Genomic DNA, 20,840 nt, shown 5'->3' with positions numbered 1-20,840 from the left:
GGATTTTGAGGTGTCTCAAGGGTACTAGTCATTATTGTTTATGTTTTGGTCATGATGAGACTATGCTTGAAGGATTTACATATGTGTATATGGTTGGAGATATGGATACTAGAAAGTCCACTACAAGTTATTTGTATACATTTGTAGGTGCAACAGTATGTTGGGCTTCAAGGCTACAAAGAATAGCAACCCTCTCTACAACAAAAGCAAAGTACATAGCTTCCTAGGAGAGATAGGAATAAAGCAGGACAAGTATGTGTTATATTGTGATAGTGAGAGTGCCATTCACTTGGAAAAAAACCTAGCATTTCATTCAAAAACCAATCATATTGACTTAAGGTACCATTGGATTCGACATGTGCTGGAGGAAGAACAATTATCCTTGGAAAAGATACATATAGATAGGAACTCTTCTGATATGCTCACTAAGATTCTACCATGAAATAAACATGAGTTATGTAGAGGCATGGTAGGACTTGATGACTCTTATTTGGCTTCAAGTTGGAGAATGTTAAGTGTGAAGCCAAATTCACTCAGGATTCTAGATCCTTCTAGATTAGATCTTTCTAGATCTCCACACCGCCATTAGTTTCTAGATCTCCAGGATTATAGATCTTTCTACCTCACCATTCCTTTCTAGATCATTCAAGATCTCCATCTGAATCACATACAAGATTCTAGATCCTTCTTTTTCCTCTATAAATTTGTAATTGCTCTCGCCAAGGAAAGGAAAGCAAGCCAAGGCCGAAACTTGTTATGTAGTGCAAAGTGATTTCTGTTCTCCAGTGATTGTTTTATCTATTCAGTGATTGTTTTATCTATTCCGTTGTTTCTGATTGAGTAATCTTGTTATTTCTCCATTTGTCTGTCTTTGTGAATTATTCTCTCCTCTTACTGTTTAAGTCTCTGAGTATAAATACACTGTGTGTTATGTATGCTTTGATCTAATATGACACAACCATACAGCATTATTATTCTTTAACAATCCTGTAATAAATGTCTATCTAATTCTCAACAGAACCAAAACCAAAACCAAACAATTCTGTAATAATTGTCTTTCTAATTCTCAACAAGATCAGAACCAAAACCAGCTCATCTCGAATCTAAATACACAGGTTCTTGCATTTTTTTCAAGAAATATTGGCATTGTCCGAAACCCTACTCCTCTCCTCAAGATGGAAGTGGCTACAACTATACTCACCATTACAGTTTTTCTTTTTACTATTTTTGTTGGGGTAACTTTGCTTTGGAAGCCTTCACCATGTCTGAAAACTCGACGGGGGAAGCATGTTCTAATAACAAGAGGGTCCAGTGGTATTGGCCTTGCTATTGCCAAAGAGGCTCTACCTCAAGGAGCTTTCGTTACTTTGATAGCGAGAAGCTCTGCCAAACTGGAAAAGGCCATAGACAAGTTGGTCGATAATACAACTATAAGTGCTGATAGAATATTCTCAAAGGTACATAAAACTGTCAGTGCTGATAGAATATTCACAAAGGTACATGGATAGGTTTTTCTCATTGTCTTTAATTATTAGATTTTCCAATTCTATACTTTTGGATAAGTTTTTCTCATTGTCTTTTATTACTGAAGTTCCAAATTGAGTACTTTTGGAATATGTAATCGAGTTAATTTCAAATTTTATTCTTGAAATCTAGAAATTAGAATTACTTTTTTCGCATGCCATACAACAATCATTTCAAAGGAGACCTATTGATGTGGTTGTTTGCAATGCTGGGTGGGCGAGAGTTGGATTTATAGATGAAATTCCCATCAAAGATTTGCATGAGACGATTAACACAAATTTATCAGGGATGGTAAACACTCTGCATGTTGCTCTTCGCTTGATGAAGCATCGCACAGACCAAGACCATGCCCGACCGCCCATGTCTGTTGTTCTCGTTAGTTCTTTGGGTGGTCTGGTATGATTCATGAAATTGGTTTTTGGGTTGCACATGGTTTTTATTTTTTGCGATCAGAGTTTCACTTTATTAACCATATAATTTATCATATAAGAGGAGATTTTTTTAGTTAGTTATAATTAAATTTGAGTAGTGATGTTTAAAAATTTGTTTAATTTATATAATTTTCAGAGTATCCAAAAATATATTTTCATAAAAAAAAATTACTATGTTATCTTAAAATTATATTTTAATATTCTAATAAAAAACTATTTCGTATAAGTTAGACTATTCATAAATGTGTGGCAATGGATTCACCCTTTCATGGGCTTTGCAGTACGCGCAGTATGGGGCTTCTGTTTATACTGCAACTAAATATGGCGTGAAAGCACTTGTTGAGGCTCTTAGACTTGAATTGATGCCTTATAACATCGGAGAGAGCGTTTTTTACCTTGGGTATGTGGAGACTCCCATCCTCGATGCGAGTAAGAAATCTTCATCCTTTGGACTAGTTTCATTTGTAATTGCATCATTGGGTGAAATTACATTGAAAATTTCATTTGCAGTTGCATCATTTGGTGAAATTGTAATATAAACTTACACTTTTGTTTCACCAAAAAGCTTAAATTCAGAATTAAAGTATATTATAGCTAGAGAACGTGATGGAATTTTCGCTATTGCAGATGGGCTGTAATATGAATTCTTAAAAATAATTAAACTGAAAAGAAAGAATAATTTAACCAGAGAACTTAATGGGGTTGATCATCACATTAACAAATTTTGCTTATAAATCTTTACAGTCACCCATTTGCGTCCATTAGACTTTGTTTCTTTAAATCTTCACATCTACCCATTTGTAAGTATAAATGGAGCCTCGTCTCTTGCACCATTCTTTTATATTAACATTTATCTTACTGGTTAAAATGCATTTTTTCTTACACAAAACCTTTAGATTACAATAATTCATTTTATTTATTACTATAAATAATTTTTCAAACCTTTTAACTTATAAAGAGAATCCTGATGGTCGTTTTACCTTACCAACTCAGATTTCATGGATAAGAATGTGACATGTTTCGCTGCAAAAATGTGGGGAAATTGTTTATACTAAGCTGTTAATAATTTTGAATAATATATAGTTTTAAAATTATAAAAATTACATTTCATTTTATTTTTTCATTGAAGCTAGTTTTTTTCTATTGAGAACTTGTTTATGGTTAGGTATTTAGTATATAAAAAGAGATTAACTCATATGAAGACAAGGAGTTTCTTAAAATTGCTTCAAATTCTAGCCAAAATCAGTTTTGAGTTAAGTAAATATGGCATAAGAATGGCTAAACCATTAAAGACAAAGGAAGATATGATTTTGCAGATCAAGATAATAGACCACAATGGTCTTAAGGTTGGATAGACCACATTGGTCTTAGTGGAAGTTAAATCATCATTAAAAATATTGTTAACTCAAATCTCAAAAATCAAAATTGTCTCTCTTTGGTGACTACTATAAAAAAAGAAAATAAACATTGGTAATATAAGAACAAATTTTCATGAACTCGATAAAATTTACCCTATTAAAAAAAATATAAACACTTCTAAAAGTACATCTATTTTTTCAAATTTTAAATAATGCTAGTATAGAATTACCATATACCAAAAAAATTCCCATATGTCAAAGATAATTACAACCAAATTACCTAAAACTCGTATTAGGAGAAAGTACACCAAACACTTAGCTACCTTCCACACATAAAAAAATAATTAATAACTTAACAAACATACATTATCTTCACCAATAAACTAATAACAAATTAACTTCTTCATCATCCTTACCATAAAAACAACATTTCCATCGACTTCCTTTTCCATCATCAATTAAATATATACTTAATTTTAACTTTACTTAAAATTTTAAATATACTTTGAATGTAATTCAAATAATGATCACTTACATCATGATTATTATACCAATAGGCATGTTTGTTTTAGAATAAAGATTAATTACCAATAATTATTAGGTGGATGGTAGAGATTTAACATCTACATAATATTTTAGAATATTCTTGGTAATATACACAAACCAAAAGTTGAGATTCATCTACAAAATAGTTATATATATTTTTTACCTATTTAATGGATTAATTAAATAAAGTGTGGACAAGTTTCATATGAAATGAGTTACTCTTGTTAGTATATGTTATTAATAAGCCATGGTATTAGCTCATGGTATTGTAACAAACCCTATTTATAAATTAAAAATCTCCTTAATGAAATATTGTTACAAAATTATTTAAATAGCTTTTTTAAATGTGAATATATTTTATATATTAATTCTTTTTATAATTATTAATAATAACAATAATAAGTTAAAATAAAATTATAACTAAATGTGTGTTTTGATGTTTATCAAAATTTACCAGCTATAATTAAATAATTACCTTAATTATTAACCAAATAAAATACATTTAAAACTTTTATCATTTAAATTTATTTATATTAACTTACATAATCATAATTCAACTTTCCACACAATTTTATATTCACTTACCAAAACTTATATCCCTATCATATTTATAGTCACATTTCCTCAACATAGTCAATGACGAAATTAAGCTACCCTATTAAATAACTACCTTAAATTAAGCTACCCTATTAAATAACTACCCTAATTAAATACCCTAATTAAATAAGATAACTCTTTATTAAATAACTATCCTAATTATTAACCAAATAATATACATTTAAAAATTTTATCATTTAAATATATTTCTACTAACTTACACGTTCACAATTCAACTTTCCACACAATTTTATATTCACTTACCGAGACCCATATCCCTTATCATCTTTATAGTTATCTTTCCTCAACTTACCACTGACGCTATTGAGCTTTTAAAAGATATACTTTGAATTTAATGATAGTCGTCTTTCCTCAACCTATACATGACTTACAAATGTTGAAATGGAGTTTTTAAAAGACCTACTTTGAATTTAATATCTTTAAATTATCTAAATGTTATTATTTTGAGAAATCTCTTATATTATAATATATTGTTAATGGTTTATCATATCATTCATATATATATATATATATATATATATATATATTTGTTTTTAATATTATATGTATAATTTTATTTTATTGTATATAAGGAAATTGGTAATTAGATTCCATATTTATATGACATAGGTAGATTTCAATTGTGATAATAATACAATTCAGGTGGTATAGAGACTTATACAAAGATATTGAAGATGTCAAAGGTATTTGGCTTGTACAATTGCATCCAAGCAGAGACATCAGAAGAGGTTGCCAACTATATATTGGATGCAACTAAGAATGGAACTTTTATGGTTACATATCATATTACTGGGTTCATGCTATCAACATTATCATGTGGATTTATATCTGTTGATTCAGTTGGGAGGGCTTTCACAGAATTGGTTTTGTATGTACCTTTCAGAATGTTTAGTTACGTGGTTGCCATTTTCTTTGAAGTTTCTAGGCGTGCCCTCACATAAAGGACAACTAAAGTTGTTTGACTTTCTCGTAAGGTAATGTAATGGCATAAGTGATAGACCTGAAGCTTTGGATAAAAGTAGGAATGATAAATTCTTATTGTATGACTTATTTAATTTTTATTATTAGGATATACAAATTCTTATGACTTTTAAAGTTATCTATGGTCATCCTCTTGATCATATTTTTCTGGTAATTTACTCATTTGAATGTGTGTCACACAATATGAAATAGGATTCATATTAATTACTTTAAAAGGGAGTTGATAGATAAGTTAACGAAAAAAGTATTTTTTTAAGAAGTTAAAGTTTTTTCAAATGTTTGGGTCGAACACTATTTCTGTATTCTTGTTGTTATTGTTGTCACATATGTTGTTTTGAAAGATGTTTTGATGTAACGGAAAATGGTTCACTTTGACACATTACATTCTTGTAAATTATTGATGTGATATAAAGTGCTCATATTTTAATATATTAGCATCTGTACCAAATGTTGCAAAGGAAATGCCATAAGTCGATAGCATATGAAAAAAGAGTAGAGATGAAGAGTGATGTGATATGTTATAGACTCTTATAAATACATATAACATAAGGCATTGTAATACACTTATTCATTTATCAGAATTACGTTATTTGAGATTGTTAATAATGTACTTGTTGCACATTTAAGTAAAAGGAAGGGTGTTGTGTTAGCTTATTATTACTGTAGTTGTTTTGTTCTTGATCACCTCTCTATCATTCACACTTTTACTCTCAAATTATTAGTAGGCTTACTTTATGCATAGATAAATGCAACCACAGTCTATATATGAGAATAGTACGAGTGAGCTAGAAGGGGGGCCATGGAGCTGTAGAGCCTATTTGAAAAGGGTTAGGGCTTTTTGCAGCCGAGCGACATGACTGCACCCTACCCAACCTACCTACGCCAATTGTCGCTGTTCGCTTACCTCCGGCTACCGCAATAGTGGCAGCACCCATATCCCATCAAAGCCTTCCATAATAGCACAGTTACCCCATCCTCCTCCCCGATTACTGCATTACTCGCCGATTTCCGAACACTCACAACGCGGAGATGGTTACGATTGTCCTGGAGGCAGCTGGTGGAGAACATCTCGGAACAAATATGGAGCTTAACCTAGTAGACTGTATGGAGGACTCGTTGGAGAATGTAAATATCTGGCAAACTCCTCGCTCCGTCGTGGATGTCCTCCTACCCTTCTGCTGCGATCTATCGGCTACCATCGCGGGTCTACCCTTGATATCGAGACCTTCCTACTCCACTGTGACTTTCTCTGAACCTCCTCTAATGTGGCAGATTCCTCCCTCGCCACCTCAGTTACCATCGGCTGCAAATTTTGAATTAACCTGCTTCTATCCAAAACCTGAGGTTGCAAACTTGCAAACCCCCCTCTCATCCCACCTAGTTGGATCTACAAGCAACCCCTCGAGGCACCTCAACTTGGCTCAGGGTAACCTACAAGCTGTTGTACCTGAGGTGCCTCCATTTGGTAGCTACGTGGCGGTACCCTCGCTTTTGAAACCAATTCTAGCGGTCGACCATATTTGCCCTCATAACCCTGATACAAGCCCTAACCAACTACAGGATCGATCGGACGCCCCTGAAGAACCAACTCAGCTGGGCAAAAAGAGGAAGTTTTTCAAACCTAGAGGCGAAGATGTTATTCTCAAACTCAGGGAGGATATACAGTAGGATGACACCATGGACACGGCAGATCGAGTGTTGGTTGGAAGGATTCGAGACCAAAGTTACAGAGCGGCTAGGCTCAAGCTGTGGACCTTTGAGGTATGGGGTTAGCACCTCGCGGATCTCCATTTTGTTCAAACCTTTGTTAGAGGTTGGTATGCTCTGCGCTTTTCCATAGTCGAGCACACAAAATGGGTCTTGTCTTCTTTCTGGCATTTTGAGCATGCTCCAATTCTTCTTCGGTGTTGGAACCTTCTTTTTGATCCGGAAAAAGAACAGATAGGAGTTGGGCCTATTTGGGTTTGGCTACCTAGACTACCCCTTTAATTCTGGTCAAAGGATATACTTTGGCACATCGGCAACACTCTGGAAACCTACGTAGAGCATGGTAGATCATATCTGGATACCAACATGATGGCATATGCCACGATACCTATTCATATGGATACTCAGGGCGACCTTCAGGAGCATATCAACTTATAGTGGAAAACCTTCTCCCGTTAGCAAATTCTAGATTACGAAGGAGTCCATTTCTGTTGCAGATGTTGTCACAAGGTGGGACACTTGTTCAAAAATTGTCCTCTAAATAAGAAGGCAAAGGAGGGAGCTAAGGGGAAGGAAAGTCCACAGAAAAGCTCACAATCACAAGGTAGCCCTACAGTGGTGGAAGAGGCTGCAAACTTGGCACATTCAGATTTAGTACCCGCACCTACTAAGGAGATAAAAAAGAAGCGGGGTAAGGAACCTATCAGCGCACCCTCTCCTCCTCTAACTAGAGCAAGGGCGGCTACCGAGGCTGCATTCTCTACGGGTATGTCGAATACATTCTCTTCCTCTGCTTACTCTATTGTTTCGCCACACTGTATTGATACAAGTTCTGTTCAGTCCCTTGCTCACACCTTCAACCCTCCCATCATTGTGGATTTCCCTATCAAGCCCTCCTCACCCATCATATCCTACACTCCATCATCCTTTCCCAAAGAACCTCTTCCCAACCCCCGCATCCATGCTCCTCCCCCTCATCCTAGCCCTCCATCCTTCAGATACCCCACCCGCTCTTAGCTTCGATCACAGACCCTTGACACCCTGGGTATTGGACTGATTACCTCTCCCCCTCCTCTAAATTTGACTAGAGGTAGACCCTGCTCCCTATCCAAAGCTAAGCTACAAGCCGGGGAAGAGATTGCTATCGACAAACAACATTCCATCAATTGGGTACTTAGAGCAGTGAATATCCATGAGCACCCTCCTCCATGAAATTTCTCTCCTTCAACTGTAGAGGGTTGGCTAGCCTTGACAAAAAACTAGCCATGAGCGGATTTCTCTTATCTGAACCCTTTGATATCCTTTTTCTTCAAGAAACCCTAGGTCAGGGTTGTGTTATTACCCACCTTCTTGAATCATGGCTACCTGGTTGGACTTTTTACACCCTTGATGCAACAGGGCATTTTGGGGGCCTCGCCCTGCCTGTAAACAACTATTCCATTAGAGTTTGTAATACTTGGGGGAGCTTAGGCCACCTAGGAGCAGACATATACTCCTCTAAACTCGATCCCGAGCTTAGGGTTATCAACATATATGGCCTCTATCACAATAGGGAAGATTTTTGGAGTAGACTGTTAGAATCACACATCCTTCAAAAGGACAAGCTCATTTTGTGTGGGTGGGGGGCACCTAAATTTCTCCATTGGTTTTTTGGAATCATGGCGGCACAATGCATAAAGAGATAACCTCTCAGATTTTTTTGAGATTATTTTGGAGGATCATAATCTCATTGATATCCCCTCCTCAAAAATCCTACCTACTTGGAGGAATACCAGATCAGGGGTGAAAATTTCTCCAGAAGACTAGACAGATCCCTCATCAAGGAACATTTGCTAAACTTGGGGTAGGGAATTAGACAGTGGGTGGGCTTAGGGGGATTATCAGACCATAGGCCAATCTATTTGGAAATCAGAGAGGGTGTGAACAAACCAAAAAGTCCCTTCAAATTCAATGCTACATGGCTAAGAGATGCAAATTACACCCTTCTAGTAATTGATTTTTGCAAGGCTCATCCCCTTGCGGCAGAAAGGACTATCTCGGAAGGATTTGCAAAAAACTTGAGAGAAGTAAAAAATCTATCCAAAAAATGGGCACATATGAAGACAACACAGGAATACAATATACTCAAATTGATTGAATAAGCCATAGAGGATTATGAGAATGAATTTGGGGGGATCTTCTCTTCCTATAACACAAATAACAGTTAACCTCTCTTCTAGCTGAGAGAAGCCAAATTCTTAACGATAGGGAGGAGAGATGGAGATTGAAGAGCAAAGCCATCTAGCTCAAGGAAGGAGATGATAACACCAGGTTCTATCATAAATTTCCAAATGGGCGCAAAGCTATAAATACTATTTCATATCTAGCAGATGAACAAGGAGAATTGGTGAACACCTTCCCCCGATTAGCAGCTATGGCCACAGCCCACTTCAGGAACATCTATAAGGCTCCCCCAAATGCCACCCTGGTGGAAATCATGAGGACTGCTCAATTGTTTCCAAGGTTTGTTGACCAAGAGGAAGCCTTCGAATTGGCAAAAGAGGTCTCCTTGGGAGAAGTAGAATCCACCCTTAAATGGTTTAGGGGAGACAAAAGCCTAGGCCTGGATGGCTGGAATGTGGAACTCTATATGGCTTTCTTTAATACTCTGGGTCGAGATCTCCTACAAGTTATAGAAGAATGCAGATCCTCTGGAAGAATGTATGAGGCCTACAACACAATCTTATCACCCTCATACCCAAATCGGACAACCCCACCTCCTTCAATGACTTCCGACCCATTTCCTTGGGTAACTATATCTACAAGATCATCGCCAATATCATAGCCAATTGCCTTCGGCTGATCTTATCAAACCATATCTTAGTTGAACAATTTGCCTTCCTTCAGAATAGACAAATCCATGAAGCAGTTGGAACTACTTAAGAAATTCTACATTCTATTCAGACCGAGAATCTCAAAGGTGTGGTCCTAAAAGTTGACCTCTCAAAAGCCTTTGACAGAGTAAATTGGCTATACATTAGAATGATATTAACAAACTTGGGATTTCCATATGAATTCATAAAATGGATTATGTGTTGTATTACTAATGTAACATTCAGTGTTCTTATAAATGGTGCAACCTCTCCTTTCTTCCACTCCGAAAGAGGTCTTAGGAAAGGATGTCTGCTGTCCCTACTACTTTTCTTACTCATCATAGAAGGATTCAGCCATATATTAAAGGAAGAACATTGATGGGGTAGGCTAAGGGGGATCCACATCACAGAAGGATGCACATTGACACACTTTCGCTTTGTTGACGATATGTTGCTCTTCCTAAATGGGAGTATTGGTGACGTGGCTTCTCTACTCAACTCTTTCATTATCTTTCTAGCAACTACTGGTTTGTTGGTTAATGATACAAAGTCCACTATAACGGCTATAAGATGCTCATCATACAAGATTCAGTATGCCCTACGAAGATTCCCATATACCCTCTAGCACTTGGATGAGGGCCTCAAATACTTGGGCTATGGATTAAAGCCCCTTGGATATAAGAACGTTGATTGGATCTGGAATATAACCAAAATGGAAAAAGGGATAAACATATGGTTCCAAAAATACTTATCAAGAGCAGGAAGGTTGACCCTCATAAAAGTAGTTCAAGAGCAGGAAGGTTGATCCTCATAAAAGAAGTTCTGGAAGCAACCCCAGTATACTGGATGTCTTTAGATTGAATACCAAGGGGAATACTGACCAGAATAAAAAACCTATGCTACAGATTCTTGTGGAATGGGAAACAGCGGGGAACGATACTTGCTTGGACCAATTGGGAATCCTTGGCACTCCAAAAGAAATGGGGAGGATGGGGAATCAAAATCCTTGGCAATTATCCACATCCCTAGTGGAAAAACTAGGGTGGCAGCTAGTCACATCACATAGCCTGTGGACTAAGGTGGCTATCTCTAAATACATATCTCCTTTAAACCTCATGGATTGGATTTGACAACCACAGTGGATACAAGCTGGAATATCAAACATATGGAAAGCAGTCCTACAAGCAATGCCCCTTATCAGGGAAGGTCTCACTTGGAGAATAAAGTCGGGAGATGCCGTCAAAATAGGGATTGATCCTTGGATTGGATGCGGGAATGCTCACAGACTCCCCTAGGAGCTTAGAACTCACCTCACTACCTGAGGGATATCACATCTTAGTCATATAACGGAAAATGAATGCTTTACTTTTTTGCAACAATCTTGGAAATTTTGGAGGGCATTGTAGATCCCTCAACCATGGCAACAACACTAGAAATAATACACAGAGGCCCTCACGGAATCTCATATCAGGATACAGGAAGGGGAGGATGAGTTAATCTCGGCACTTGTGAAGCATGGGAAATATACACCAAAAATGGGTTATATAACTCTTATGAACCTAATGAATCCTCCACTGTGTGAACCTTGGTGGCAAAGCTTATGGAAACTAAAAGCACCTCCCAGAACGAGGCTCCTCATGTGGACCATACTGAGATATAAAATCCCAACAGGAGAAAATCTTATCAAGAGATCCTTTCATGGACCCTTTTGGTGCGGCCTTTGCAAATTCCACAATGAATGAGTGGAGCATCTCTTCCTTACATGGCCATCCATAAAAGAGCTATGGACTGCTATACACTTACATATACCCTTGCTCCCACATTGGAAGGGTGCTACTATTCGGAAAGCCTGGGAGGGATGGTGGTCTATTATACCCTCAACAAAAGCTAAGAACCTCCCCTTACTTACTTGTTGAGCCATATGGATTGCGCAAAATAGATTTATTTTTCAGAACTCCCTCCCCCACTCGTCGGCCATCACTGCACAAGTCTTAGCTGACTATCAACTGATCCGAGATGAGGAACCAAATCCCAACCCCAGGCATATCATACCTGAGGGCATTAACCAATCTCACCCCTAGGAATATTTTGACAGCTGAGCTCAAGACATAGGATGTGGGGGGGCCACTGTCCTACATCTTATATCTATTCATTATTTCAAAATTCAAATGGGACTGGGCAAAGGGATGAACAATTTTGTTGAGCTTTCAATAGCAAAATACACCATACATTTTGCACTGGAAAAACAATGCAGAAACTTACAACTTTTTGGAGATTCAAAAACAGTATGCAATTGGATAAACAAAAATACAAATTGTAATGCTTTTTCTCTGAGACACATCATGGAAGAAATCCATAGACTCATAAACTTATTTGACACATTTAATTGTCAACATATATACAGGGAGAGGAACACAGTTGCCGATTTACTATCCAAGGAAGCAGTGCATAGGCCTATAGGAACATGGAGCATACTGGAGCAAAAGGATGGAACATTCCATCAGTACTATCATCAACCTTTTATAGACATATCAGAATAGCTAGCTCTAAAGAAGCTTGAACATATTTTTTGTTTATTTGTCTTTATATAATCTTATATATAAGCATCACCAAGAAGACTTATACATGATAGTTATTTTTTTATACTCTCCGCATAGGGTAAGTACATATTTTATATTGAAAATCCAAGTAACGGAGTAGTGTCTCCCTGTGTGGAGTACACCTCAAATTTTGATTTCTCAAACAAGATAGGATTTCTAGCCCAAAGTACAGTATATGCCATGGGCATCTTCAAAATGTAATTTTCCTCATTAACGAAAATTACAACTTTTTGCGAGGAGAAAAAAATGATAAAAGTAGAGCTATTCATTATATTTCACTATAGATCTCTACTTTTTATTACAAGAAAGTAGTTAACGTATTACTCCTTTCTGTTCAAAGGTAGATGTAAAAATGCATTGACAAAGCTTCATAATAAGCAAAGGAAATGGATGTTCTCATTTTCACTTTCTATGGCATTAAAATTTCTAGTTAACAAAGGGGCTAGGTAGATGTTAATTGTCTAATTGTGTTAAGTTTATAACAACATACTTGGAAAAAATGGATGTTCTCATTTTAACTATTCATGGCATCAAAATTTATAACTAAGAAAGAGGTAAGGTTGATGGTAAGAGCGTAAATGCGTTGATGGTAACATCCTAATTGGATTGGATTTTGCATGGTAAAACTTGTGTCTATTGACATTTGCCTTATGTTTGATACAATTTATGTGGTTTTGGGGATTCCCTAGTCCTCCTTATCCCATTCCTTTTTGAGTTGAGGGATTGGAATCAATGGAATAAATGCCTTGATGAGGCTACTTGTTAATCCATTACCAACAAAACCTTCAGCCTGATTATGGCATTCATTAAAACATCCTTTAGCATACCTAAAGCCAAATTCACCAAATATCAAATATAAAGGTGTTGAGGCAGTTGAACCAAATGCATGGGGAGTAAATTATGGTCATAAATTTATGACCCTTAATAGATTTGTATGCAATGATTTGTCGACTTAACAGATTATCTAAGGTACACGATCTAAAAACCTTCCAGTTGGGAGCTTGATACTCTGGCCAATGTGATGCAACTATAATTTCCATTTCTTCACTTAAGGAGGAAAGATTGGTATCATGAAATCTGATTTAAACCATTTCTAACTCATATAAAAGTTCCTTTTTGTCTACCTCCATTGATTTGGTCCCCACCATTAGACATGAGTATGGGAGTGGGTTAAGGAAACTATGTATATCCATTAGATTGAACTAAATATGTTGGTCTTCCAATGAGCCATTCAAAAATTCAACCAAATCATCCTCCATAAAAAATGGAATGTGGATAACAATGCTAAACCCTTTGATAGAAGCACTTACTTGAAAACTTATTGCTTATGGTAACCCTAAACACCATGATCCTACATTAGAACTTCGATTTCACATTCTCACTGTAAATTAATTATCATTCCACTTAATTGGTCTACCTGTATAGCTCCCTAAAATGGTAAAGAAACTAAACTCATTACTTCTTATCCATACCCCAATGAAGCTAAACTAATCTAGTCCCACCCCTTAGTTTAAATATGGCTAAATTACAATAAAAATGTTGAATTCAAATTAGTGTTAAGGTTTAGAATTCCATCAATTTAATTTTTATTGATTGGTAAAGTCTTGCTCTGTGCAATTAAAGACCAAGGCCTTGATTTCAATGCCTATGCAAACATAGCTTTTAAGAAAAATACTTGTAAAGGAAGCATTGTAAGGCATAAAATTGAGAAGAATCATGACATATTTGATTTATGAATATAAAAATTAGTGAACATAATTCCATTCAAAGCTAGAAGATAAAGATAAATCGATTACATTATGCTAAATTTGCAGATTCTATACCCTTTCCAACATAAATTTCCTTGCAATCTTCAAAGATGCTCTTTCAAGTTCTAATAGAAAATATTTGATCAAAAAGATGCATTTTTTCAATATTGAACTGTCTCACTTGATCAAAAGCTTATAATCTTTTACCACTTTCTCTTAAGGTGATTGGATTTGGCTTTGCTTGTCCTTGCTTAAATTATTTTTGGCATTTGGACTCATTTGTGACATAGGAAGTTTATTCAAAGATTTTTTCCAAAATGACAAATTCAAAATTTACCATTAGATGAACTAGTTTAAAGCAGATCTACGAAATAGATATATCAATAAAGTGAATCACTCACATGGAAACTTTACATTGTTTGATAGAAGAGAAGTGAATATTTTGTTGAGCATTGATTAAATAATTCTTCTAGCTAGCATAACAACTTTAATTCATTATTCAGAGTTACCATGGTGAACTCTTATGGTAGTAGCCACGAGCTTTCCTTTATTCAACATGATATTATGTGACACATGGCTATGTATTTGATGAGGAAAGAGAATATAAATAAACGAAAAAGGATTTTTATGCCTTCGAAAGTAGACTTTATTCCCAAAAAGTGGAAAAAGGCTATGAAGTGTACACTTGATGCTAAAATTATTTCCTTCCACACAGTTTTGGTGCATATTTCTTTCTCCTCTCCTAGTCATTTTTGATCATTTTTCAATATTGAACAGTCTCACTTGTTCAAAAGCTTGCAGTCTTTTACATTGTACATGCACATAATTTAATTTTGAATGTGTTGATTTCTGCATTATTGTATGTCAAGGTCCAATGGAGGAGAAGGATTGGTGTCATACATAGATTTCATAATTATCGTTAATTTACCTGAACATAATTTTGGATACATGAAAAAAAAAACAAAACAAAACAAAACTGTACATGTGAATTTTTGTACACGCTTTGCTTCAAGCAAATAAATTTCAATTTCTGCTTCACATTGTTCAATCCACATTCTTTGGAAAATTTATGAGCTTGCACCATGATGTGTGGGTATCCATCTTATAAGCTAAGGCAAGGGAGTCAACCCCACGAACTTGCTTTGCAATTTTATTATATGTAGGTTCTAATGCTTGGAAATGGCCACACCAAGGTGGGTATATCTACCAGGAACAAAAAATTGTCAAACAAGGATAAATATATTGACTTGAGAAAAGCCATCTAAAAGTCCCTTCTGATTTTTAAGGACATCAAACCTGGATTACCAATATGAATAAGACAACCAACTTCAATTGCAATACAATAAAAAGCTAGAAGTTTGAGTGACAAGTAATCAAAAGTCTCCTAAATTCAATAATCAATTACAATAAAATAAAGAGCTAATTTTTTTGAATAATACTCATGAAAAATCTATGAATGGTTTCGGACTCTGCTAATGGTTTGATTGGTTGTTAATCAATTATAGGATAGATTTACTATTGTGGAAAAAATCTCATAGGTATCCATCTGATGATTCAACAGGGATTAACTTTCCACACCATGTCTCTTTATTTTCCGCATGCACTTCACAATTGCAGCTGAAAAGGTTTTACTTGACATGTTTCTCTATCAAACTCCTGTTATCACCCCAAGAAACGCACCTAGGTTGTAAATCGCTGATGCCCAGGAACATTAAAAATTCAATAGTTTTGTTGGATAAAATGATGGATAAATGGAAGATGTGCAACACATTTAAGCCAGATAACCGTTTCTACTATGACTATCCCCAGACATGGGTGAAGACCCTCAAACAACAAGGCTTTCAACCACCAACTACTCACAATTTAAGTTAAAAGTGATAATGGAGAAGACTGATTGCACCAGCAGATGCACAGGACCCTATGATGGCCAGCTGCAACCAGTTAGAAGGTCTGCAAGGCTATTATTCAATAAACAGGGAGGATGAGAGCTCTCTGTTACTTAAATAACAGCAATATGCAAGCAAAAATCAATAAACCACTAAATTGTAACATTGAGGTGGGATGACAACCCCTCTGATGTTAAACATTCACATCATATCAACAAATGCAAGCAAGAAGAGCCTGGAACATAGAAGTAGTGAGAAGCGAGCAGGTGACAATAAAAGAAGCTTGTATTAGTGGAAATCAAGACCAGAAGCTGCAGGTCTCATAGTATTAATAGTCTCCAAAAGTTAAAAGGCTACAATAAGCTCTCATTCATCAAACACTCATCAATCCCTTACATTCTGTTTTCTGAGTATATATGGTGTTACAATACAAAATATCTCTGCTAAACAATGCGTGGAGGAGCCCATAAATGGCCACCAACCACATTTACACTTAGAAATGGGCCTCTGATACAAATTTGACTGTGTTTTAAATGGATTTGACCCTCTCTGGCGCTCTGAGGTCCTCCTTGGGCAGGTGGAGTGAAATATGGGTGAAACCCATAACCATTGAATGCTCTCAACTGATCGGCAGTGTCCTGCTTCCTCCTTGGCCATATTGCTGATTAATTGTAGTCGCTGAACATTAAAATGGCTCAATCATGACTGTTTTGCTTATAAACAGTGAAACGCGGCCAAACTGCTCCTTCCCGCCCATCACTGCTTCTTTTGGACTTTAAAAGTCCTTAGGCATGGTTCAATCATCTATCGGGTCCGCGATTCAGGCTGCAATCACATATGATAGCCAGCCAATGCTCTGTTTCCTTGTATTTGCAAATACATTCAAAAACGCTGCATAACATGAAAATTTCCCTTTGGCGGACTTCAAATATTAAATAATTTCGTTCCGGAAACCCATCGGGTCCGGGTCTCATCGCATCGACTCTCATATATGCAAATGCTATGCACCATTGGTTTCCCCGATTGTGATATGCCAATTGCGATATGGGCCGATACCGCCGACGCTCCTCTTTTCTTTATATTTGAAAATACATTGAAAAATGCTGCAAAACACGGGAAAATTGCTTTTTGCGGACTTGAAAACATATATATTTTACTTCCCGGACCCCATCGGGTCCCGGCTTCATCGCTATCGGCACCCACCAAGGCTTCCTTGATATTTCCTTATATTTCTTTATATAATGAAAATGCGCCAAAAATCATTGAAAACAGCCTTAGCGTGCAGACCTGAAAATTTATAAAAAATCCTTTATATCGCCATCGGGTCCGACCCATTGGGTCGCATACATGTATTATTTAAAAGCCCCACCTCTTTGAAAATGCCGATAGCGATATCGCTGCAGACCCGACAATTTATCAGAAATAATTTAAAATGCCATCGGGTCCGGCTCATCGGGTCGGAAGCATATCATATGTGAAGGCCCCGCCCCTTTGGCTATCTCGATAGCGATATTGCGACATGATCTCGGCCGTTGATCCTGATGCGTGATCGACGGTCCTCATGAAATCGCCGGTCAGCATTTCCATCGCCCTTTTTAAAAGCGCCAATACCGCCGATGCTTCCGTCGATTGCGACCCGCCGATGCAATATCGACGGTCGCTCATCGATGATGTATTGTGCCCCAACCCCTTTGTAAGTCCTCCATTGCGACATGATCTAGGCCGTTGATCCTGATGCAGTATCAGCGGCTCTGATTGAATCGCTATATCGCATCGCTATGCCACCGCCGATACCTCCGATTGCTCCGATGCTCCAACCCGCCGATACGCTAATCGGCAATATCCCATGTCACTGCCATTGCCTGCCTTCTCCGATTGCGATATGCTGACACGATCTTGGCCGTTGATCGGCCAGATTCAATGGCTGATATGATTTCGGACCTCTAAGCCTGCGATTTGAGTTTTTTCCTAATTTTAGAGTATTTGTGCCTTTTGATAGTGTATTTTTGCTTTCACAAGGGCTTTTCTTTTGCAACCAATTCGATCGGTGGAAGGATTTTAATCAAAATTTGAAGATTTCAACAACAACAATGGATCCTTTGGTATGATTTTAAGTGTTTTTGTAGCCTTTGAGACTGTTTTGAATCCATTTTTGATCCTTTTGCATAGCAGAGCTAACACTGGCTCCTTCTGGGGATGAGATCCTCCCTGTGAGGTCTCAAGAACCTGCAGATCAATGCCTTTCCAGCAACGAACAAATTAGCCAAAATTCCTAGTGTTCCATTGGGCATGGAGTCTACTACAACTATACTAAAAACTGAATAAAACACAATATTTACAGCTTTTCAAGGCCAAAGACCTTAAATCACATAGTTTTTCAAAAACCGCCCATTAACTGGGCCATCAAAAACTGTCTCTCCTTCCATACTTTTCAGTATGAAGGTATTGTTCCCTTGAATATGTGAAATTATGAAAGGGCCTGTCCAGAGAGCATCAAATTTCCCATGATTTCCTTTCTTTTCTTTAAATGCATCCCATTTTAGAACCAAATCCCCAACCTGCAAATTATCTCTTTTTGCCTTCTTTTCAAAGGCTCTCTTGATCTTTTTCTGTTGTGCTGTAGCTTTTTCAATCAATTGCTCTCTGATCTAATACAATTCTGTTAAATCAGTGATTCTATTGGCCATATCACCTTCTTCATCCTACGCTGTTTGGAGCAACTTTGACACAAGGAGGGTAAGTTGAATTGGAAAAACAACATCGGTACCATATACTAGCTTGAAAGGAGAGTAGCCTGTAGATCTCTTGATGGTAACCCTGTCTGCCCAAAGTGCATACTTGAGCTTGGCATCCCAATTCTTCTTATTATCCTCTAACTGCTTCTTAATTATCCTGATCAGACTCTTATTGGAGGATTCTGCTAAACCATTCCCTTGGGGATAATAGGAGGTGGAATGAACAAGTTTAATGCCCATTGAATCACACATTTCCACCAACTCTTTTGCCCTGAAGGCTGCTGCATTATCTGTTATTAGCTTATGGGGGCAACCAATTCTGTTGAAAATGTTTTCTGATAAGAATTTCATGACCACATTATGATCAACCTTCCTTGTTGGGATTGCTTCAATCCATTTTGTAAAATAGTTAGTGGCGACTAATATCCACCTATGTTGGCCACTAGAGTGTGGGTTGATTTCACCAATGAAATCCAAGCCCCATTGCTAAAAAGGTCCCTTTGCAATTATTGGCTTTAGGGACAAGGATTTTAACTACTGCTTACCTTCAAATCTTTGGCACCTGTCACAAGATTTAACAAAAGAAAATGCATCAGAAAATAAAGAGGGCCAATAGTACCCAGCTCTGAGAATCTTATGGGCAGTAGTTCTCCAATAATGATGTCCTCCACACATGCTGTCATGGAATTGTTGCATGACCTCTATTGACTGTTCTTTGTCCAGGCATCTTAAAAGCACTCCATATGGATCCCTCCAGTAGAGCAAGCAATCATTGATGCAATATTTTGTTGCCTTGAGCTTTAAAGTTCTTGCTTGAGTTTGAGAAAATTTTGAAGGGACTTCTAGCTTTAAAAGAAAATTAATTATTGCAGCATACCAGCTACATGAAGCTAGGTTCTCGGTGATTGGCTGTTTACTCTCCAATTTAGCTGTTTCATGCTCTTCTATTTGGCCATTTTCTGCCACAGTGAACAAGAAATCAATGTCCAAAGACTTGCAATTCTCTTTAGCCAATAACTTGGCAAGCCCCTGACCTCTTACCAACTTGGTGGGTTTCAGCTCTATGTTGAATTCTATCATTTTTGCAATCCATTTCACTCTTTTTCCATCCGCATCAGGCTGCGTTAAGACATCCTTTATTGCAGCAGAAGGCACATATTCAACTATTTCAGAATGCACGATGTACACTCTGAAAGCTTTCAAAGATTTAATAAGAGCATAAGCCTACGTTTCAATAATATCATACCATAGTTCAGCATCCCTCAGATTCTTGCAGAAAAAGGCCACTGGACGCTCTTGACCTGCTTCATCTTGCTGCAACAGAACAGCTGCAATGCTATCCTTAGAGGCAAATGAAAACAAGTTAAACTCCTTACTATAATTAGGGCTTATCAAAGTGGGAGCTTCCATAATAGCCTTCGTAATGGAATCAAAAGATTTCCTTGCTGCATCGGTCCATTTTACCTCTGCTCCCATTTTCAACATGAAGGTTATATGCTTAACCAGCTCTGCAAAATTCGGAATGAACCTCCTTACAAAATTAATTTTTCCCAGAAAAGACTGTATGTCTTTCTTTGATATTGGGAGCGCTAAGGCCTGAATCGCTTTGACTCTTTCTGGGTCAATTTGAACACCTACAGCAAACACTACATGCCCCAATAGTTTGCCTTCTTCCAGAGCGAATTGGGATTTTTTGGGATTGATTGAAATCCCAAACCTTCTGCACTTCAAAAACACCTTTCTTAAATGTTGTAAATGATCATGATGGCTGCTGGAATAGACTGTTATATCATCAAGGTAGATTAGCACAAATTTATCCTTCTCTCCCACAAAATAAATATCCATAGCGCGCTG

The 20,840-nt window shown here is 37.0% G+C and overlaps 1 protein-coding gene and 1 pseudogene across 1 annotated transcript; both read left to right on the top strand.

The window, feature by feature from the left end:
- The first annotated feature begins 1,175 nt into the window (after positions 1-1,175).
- LOC149242667 (3-dehydrosphinganine reductase TSC10A-like) lies at positions 1,176-2,494 on the top strand. Its single transcript, XM_089370942.1, has 3 exons — positions 1,176-1,469; positions 1,657-1,920; positions 2,237-2,494. The coding sequence occupies exons 1-3, from the start codon at positions 1,176-1,178 to the stop codon at positions 2,492-2,494; spliced, it is 816 nt and encodes a 271-aa protein (XP_089227068.1).
- Positions 2,495-7,135: 4,641 nt separating this feature from the next.
- Positions 7,136-20,840, top strand: part of LOC149242666 (3-dehydrosphinganine reductase TSC10A-like) — a 30,949-nt pseudogene continuing 17,244 nt past the window's right edge.

Source organism: Pinus tabuliformis, chromosome 8 (assembly GCF_031772625.1).
Source record: "Pinus tabuliformis cultivar Carrire ecotype Pingquan chromosome 8, CPIR1, whole genome shotgun sequence".
Classification (NCBI taxonomy): domain Eukaryota; kingdom Viridiplantae; phylum Streptophyta; class Pinopsida; order Pinales; family Pinaceae; genus Pinus; species Pinus tabuliformis.
Note: the sequence above shows the minus strand (reverse complement) of the source record. Positions and strands in the feature narration are given on the sequence as shown.

Excerpts from the sequence above, each read along its gene's own strand:
- LOC149242667 (XM_089370942.1), top strand. The coding sequence starts at position 1,176 with ATGGAAGTGGCTACAACTATACTCACCATTACAGTTTTTCTTTTTACT. Across the intron at positions 1,470-1,656 it reads TCTCAAAGGTACATAAAACT|AAATTAGAATTACTTTTTTC; the intron begins GTCAGTGCTGAT and ends CTTGAAATCTAG. Across the intron at positions 1,921-2,236 it reads TTAGTTCTTTGGGTGGTCTG|TACGCGCAGTATGGGGCTTC; the intron begins GTATGATTCATG and ends TGGGCTTTGCAG.